General features: G+C 32.8%; 1 protein-coding gene across 1 annotated transcript in view; it reads right to left on the reverse strand.

Annotated features, from left to right (window-relative positions):
- Nucleotides 1–4,399, reverse strand: part of LOC149067640 (ceramide synthase 1-like) — a 40,781-nt gene extending 36,382 nt beyond the window's left edge. The window contains exon 1 of the mRNA XM_089252523.1: nucleotides 4,111–4,399. Within this exon, the coding sequence (XP_089108649.1) occupies nucleotides 4,111–4,395 (285 nt within the window). The 5' untranslated portion in view covers nucleotides 4,396–4,399. The remainder of the gene's footprint in view (nucleotides 1–4,110) is intronic.
- Between the last annotated feature and the right edge of the window lie 2,394 nt (nucleotides 4,400–6,793).

Consider the following 6,793-nt stretch of genomic DNA (forward strand, 5'->3'; position numbering starts at 1 on the left):
GCCATAAATGATGACTTAGTTAAAGATCCCAATTGGTTTTCTGCAAATAATCTTGAAATTAATATATCGAAAACAAAATTTATGAGCTTTTCTTTGCATAACAATACAGAAATTAGATACAATATTATTTTTCATAGCCAAAACTGCCCATATAACTTTTTGTGCACATGCTCATCTTTAGAACAAGTATCTTCAATAAAGTATCTTGGTGTACATATAGATAACAACCTAAAATGGAAAACACATGAAACGCATGCAATCAAAACTTCGATACACCCTATACAAATTCTATTACCTTAAGCAATATGTAAATCGACCTTTTCTACTGTCATTTTATTATGTCGTTATTCATTCACATATATTATATGGCCTGACTGTATGGGGAAGCGATTACATAAGCACTTTACGCCCCATTATTCAAATGCAAAAAAAAATAATTAGAGCACTTACTAACAATTATTCCACTCCTTCACACAAACTTTTTCTAAACCTAAATATACTACCCCTTCGTTATCTATATTTTCACAGATCGATAATTCTTCTGCATAAAAATAAACTCTATTTACCTTTCAATACTTCAAGAACATCGAGTAGATTTAGCAATACATTATCTATACCACTTATTCATAAAACAGTAAAGAGAAATCACTTTATGTTTCTTGTTCCGAAATTTTACATCAATCTGTCATCTGATATTCTTGACTGCACTTCAATATTTGTATTAAAAAAACGTCTCAAACAATATTTGCTCTCTATAAATGATATTGAAAGCTATTTTTAATATGCAATATATTTTTTTCCCTATTGAGCTCTCGCAAAAAAGGAAAACACTACCCCATCATTCAAAAAATTTCTGAATCACACCTTCCGTTGTTGCCATTATTTATTTCATTACTAATACTAATTATTTGCTTCATTTATAATTTATTTTATTTATATTAATAAAACAAATCACTAATTTTAATTTAAACCAATATAATATTTTGTGTTTGCGTATATGTGTGTGTATGTATGTCATATTCATTAGATGATTTCTCTGTCTTGCGTTTTTCATTGTTTTGTTTGCTACTTATTTATTTTAGTATTATTAATACTTACTACTCGTGTTTGAAAATTAACTCAATAATAATCGTGTCCACCAGTATGGATCGACAACGATCCCTTGGATGGATTTTCTTCGCTTTGCCAATGTAAGTTTTATGATGTGATGAATAAAATTAAATTGAAAATTAGAAAAAACAATAGATATGACTACAGAATGAAATTAAACTTACGTAATAATCGAGCACTAATAATCAAGCGCAGCTGCGTCTTTTAAAATTTCATGACACATAACTAATTTAGCTACCCTATCTGTGCCAAGATGATTTCTAAGATAACGAAATTTGAAAATATTCTTTTAATTGATGCATAACTTGGGGGACATGAAAAAAAAAAGAAAATGTGTTAAAGACAGTCTTTTGATAAGCCTTCTTCCAGTGTATTTCATACTGCTGTCCCCCACGAGATCGAATTGTAAATATAGCTTGAATTTATTTGGTGAAATATTACCTACTAGCCTCATAAAAAGAGCAGCTCAGAGCCATCTTAAGGCATGGGCCCACCCGGGCACGGCCCGGGGACCTCACAAAAATGAGATTTGGTTGAAATTTTCGAGAATTTGCCCGGTAGGGCCTCAGAAAAATCACTTGGCCTGGGGGCCCATGATGCTTTTAAGACGGCCCTGGAGCAGATATTTAACTTTAACAAAAACTTTGGGTCTTTTATCATATAGGCACAGTGTTTGTGAAACTGTTTTGTTAGTCATGAGTAGGTGCTACATAGTGGCCTCATTTTCTTCAGATATTTTCCTTTATTTATAATTACTTTTTAAAAATGGAGAATGTAAAATAGAAAGATCAATTTTTAAAATTTAAAGAAAAAGTTTGAAAAGTCAAAATAGAACAATTTGCATCAAATAAACACTACACCATTGATATATATTCACATCATTATATTGCTATCTAATAAAAAATAATATTTATGTTGAGTTTCACAATAATACAATGATTATAACTGTGACTACACATATTTGGTACCTTCAATATAATGTATTTTTTTAAAGAAAAGTGTTTGGAGAGATTCAGCAGGGTTTTGGGCAATCACTGTCCTAAATACAGTACCTGCTTCATAACCATACATGAAAAATAAGATGTGAAGTAGAAATAACATTTATAACAAACTAAAAAATTCAAAACAGTGTTTATTTAAACATTTATATGAGTGATATTAATTTACTATCAGATTTCCAACTTAAAACCATCAATTTGGTGAAACCATTTACTTAGGAAAAAAACAAATGTCACCTTTTTGAAATATTTTTGATGTAGTTTTATTTTCTGCTAGTATTTTTTAGATATGTTAGTATCATGAAAAGAAACAAAAAATCCAAAAGGTTTCCACATAAAATTTTGAAACTTGGAGGTTTTAGACAGTTTATCCCACGTATCCTGTCCAAAACCAGTTTCAGACGTCCAAAAAACTCCAACCCTGATTTAGAATATTTAAGATATATTTTTCTCTCAGTAAAACATTTCTGTGCACTCTATTAAAATGATGTCCACTCTGTTACGATAAGCAGTTTTACAGTTTATGGGCAAAAAATTTTACGAACACTTCAAACTATGTTAAATTATAAATTACCAAATGGTTTTCTGTCAGAAATAAAAAGTTTTGATTGTGAGTAGCTAAACGTATGTAAAAATAAACTTATCTGTGTGCTATTTTGAAAAAATCATGAAAAACTATCAACACGACAGAAAAAAAACCTCAAAAACTTATTCAACTTTTTTTTCCAGCATATGTGTAAGAAATAAGCTGATTTTTCGTTATTTTATGAGATAAAAACACTGCAGAAATAATTATTCTTTTACAGTGATATTTGTTTTCGTAACAGAGTGGAAAAAATTTATGACTTTCAGTCATAAAACACAGAAAATAAAATATAAAATAAAGTGTAAAATATTTATGAAATATTAAACTTCAAGTCATTGGCTATAATTTGAGATCAATTTTATTTTGAAAATTCAACTCCAAATTTTTCATTTCAAAAATGTGGAATGTACACTTTTTTAGGAATGACCCTTATACAGATGTCTAGCAACCTTAGACCCCCTAACCCCTTTTTCTTCATATCAATACTCCTACGGCACTCTATGAAACATTCTTTGCAGTTCCACAAGCTGGACCATGCACTAAGCAAATGAAGGTCGGTCCAGGTCCACCATACTGAACCACTAAAAAAAACCTGTTTTTAACCCACAGTGCGAGACAATTTTGATGGAAAACAAGTGTTTGCATATTTGGGCATTGAGTAAAACGACGGGTTCGGACTCGGCTTTACAGATTGCACAGACAAAAGAGTGTCTTCTCTCGAACTCTCTCACATGCGTACAGGGCCGCAACTAGATGCTTGGTCAGCCAGGGCAAGCACACATTTTGACGCCCCCCCCCCCCCATAATGTTGAAAGAGAGGTTAGAGTGAAATTTGCACCCCCTCCAGTCCGGCGCCGGGGCACCAGACCCGCCTGCATCCCCTAGTTGCAGCCCTGCATGCGTATACAAATTCATCATTATGATAAAAGTCAATGCAATTTTTAAAAAATAAAAATTAATGTTTCAAGAAACTCAAAGACCTGATTTTTTTTCTTTTCTTAAACAGATTTCTGTAATATCCCCGTAGCTCCATAGTTTATTGTGTCCATCCATAGAAACTACGAACAATCAATCCATAGCAGTTGGCAACTTTGTATTATAAGGCAATTCAATTTCGCCGCCTGGTTATTTTGTAAAATAATCACAGTAAAATTTTTATTGCATAGTTTTTTTTATTAAAACAACTTTTTTTCACTATTTTAGAATTGAAATTCAAAAATATATAAATTACTTTCAACAGAAGTGCACAAAGTTTTTTTTTTAATTTAAATACCACGAATAGGGCATTTAAATTACTGAACCGGCTTGAAGGATTAACGGGAAAATCTTAGTGACAACACACAAAATATGAATTACGACAGTGTCATAGAGATATAAAACCTAGCAGGACAAATTCAATGAAGTATAAGCACTTACTATAAACACCCAATCAGTAACATAGTGCCTGAGAATCGTGAAGAATGTAGCTGCTAGAAACACCCATGCGATGTCAGTGGCTGTAAAATTGAAATAATACCAAGACTTTTCTTCGGGTGTAAGTTCACGGTCGCTTAAATAATTTCTGTCTACGGTATGGACAGTGAAATTGACAATTCCGTTTATCAGTTCCCAATAGGTTGGCATCGGATCAGATCGTGAACCTTCACACGCCATGACTGTGTTCACGAGACGGTCGAGACGAAATATTTTGCTGATGGTCATCTTCGTGGCAGTTGTTTCCTTTTCACACCATCTTAATCTTTAATAGCCAGGCTGCTGAGAACCCTGTATAATTTGAATTGAATCTTTAAGAAGGGAACCTTATTTCCTCTGTGACCATATCAGCCGTATTAAGGTGCTGAGGCATCGTATGACCATACGTTTCCTATTTCCCAGGTCATTTTCCTTTTTTTCCGGTGAAATTGTGCCATCCTCCGACCATGGAACTATTATCTAGTGGAGATGACAACGCGGCAAAGATCAAATGATTCCAGGTTGCCTTTTTATGGCATGTATCGCGTTTTCCATTCAGCACAAACATTGCAAGTGCCTATGCTTTTCTAAGAGAATTTTCTGAACTTCGGTAGCCTCTCTTAAATTTCGAATTAATTTTAAATGCCAAATAATGTTGCAGATTGTTATTTATTATAGCAGATGTAAAAATTATAGCTTGACGAAGGTGTAAAAAATTATAGCTTTACTGGTGGGAACACTAAAATAATAATAACGATTCAATCAGGAACTTCTAATCAAACATATGTTACGAATTGACATATTCAAAATAACTTTTGGTTTCAAATGTTTGTATTGATTGCATTATCTAACACTGATTTTGTTCTCAAGTGAATTTTGTGAATTTTTTTTTTCAGTGATTTTAGGGTGATTTTGGGGCACTGATTCTGAATCTGACACTGGTTTTATCAGATCGGATCTAGTTTTTGAGTTAGAGTGAAAGTTGAATTTCAGTGGTAATACCATAAGCAGAGCGCAAATCTATGGAGACGGGGGAGGGGTTGATCACACCGATCACCCCCCTCCCCCGAAGCAAAATGCGACAATCCATGAAATTTTCCGAACTTTTATATGATAATATTGCATTTTCAACCCATCCATTGAAAATTACCTGTATAAACGTTTTCCATTAAATAACAAATTCAAGAAAACTTAAAAAATAGGAAAAACAATAGATTTGTTCAAAAAATTCGAGATGGAGAAAAAACAGAAATAACGAGAATCTAGAACTTCGGAAAATACGTCACCCTATTCGCATTGACTCTAGCTCGTTTTATTTTATTTTTTTGTAAAATCACCACTCCCAACAGCGAGCTCTAGATCCGCTCAGGCCATAAGCAGCATACAATCACATTGGAACACATTATGTGAATCATTTATAAACTTAATATCAATACATAAAGAGAGATAACTGATGTCTGGTAATGATATAAATGTGAAAATGTGTTCGATAAATGTGCAAAATTCACAAGTGGGCGAAACATATCCACTCGAATTTTTTTGGGGGCCGAGCCGGTTCTTCAAAAATGTTGGGGGGGGGGGGCTTGGGCCCATGGGCCGGATACAAGTTTATGCCTATGCCTTCTGTTAGTAGAACATGTTGTATTACAAGAAAAAACGGAAAAGTTCCTTAAAGTTTCCTGACAAAAAAAAAGTAAGCAATATTAAACTAAATATAGTTACACATTTTTGATAAATTCATGCATTTTAAGCATTTTCTTCAATGATAATTTATTCAGAATCTTCAAAATCAATCTAGATACAGTAATTTGCATCCCTGTCATACTTATAATCAATAAAGCGTAGCAAAAGAATTTTGTTTTCTCTTAGACATATCAATAAATTAATAAAACTTATATTTAAAATTTATTTAAGAAAAATTTAAACTTCATTTGGCTTGCGTACTTAGAAAAGTGACAATATTTAAATCGACTATTTTTTTTTAATTAAGAAATTTATGCAACTAAAAAAAACTTTTTTTTCTAATTTAAAACCTGAGTAAAATAAATCTTAAATAAGTGAAATGTAATTTGATTTTGAGGGAAATATATATGCTGTATCATAAAATATAAATAAATACAGAGTTTGACAAATCAGAAAAAAATTTAAACGCCAGCCAAATTCCATAAGAGCCAAGCATGGTTTTTTCATGAGAAAAGTGTCTTAAATAATCTTTATTCAACCTTTCTGGGAATTGATGACCCCTTCCCAGGGCCGCAACTAGATACTTTGTTACCTGGGGCAAGCCGGAATTTTGGGCTGCCCTTAGTAAAAGAAACAGTTAAAAGGGGAATTCAACTCCCATTCTGGTCCAGCGTCTCGAGTACCAGACCCGCCTGCTCTCTCCAGTCTCGGCTCTGCTCCTTTCCATATTGAAAGACAGTTAATTATGGAATCAGAAAATTTTGAGCCATCCCTAGATTCTGATTTAGCAATCATATATACAAAATTTTAGGCGTCAATACAGATTTTCCAGTCACCATGGTGACCTGGCGCCTGGGATTTGTCCAACCCTGGAATAAATAAAGATGTATATACTGTATATATTTTTTGGATTTACTTGTATTCTTTGTATATACTCGTTTTCGTAACCCCGCCCAGGGATTTC

Source organism: Pholcus phalangioides, unplaced genomic scaffold (assembly GCF_987345545.1).
Source record: "Pholcus phalangioides strain wild (caught in Gottingen) unplaced genomic scaffold, Ppha-v1.0 ptg000029l_1, whole genome shotgun sequence".
Lineage (NCBI taxonomy): Eukaryota > Metazoa > Arthropoda > Arachnida > Araneae > Pholcidae > Pholcus > Pholcus phalangioides.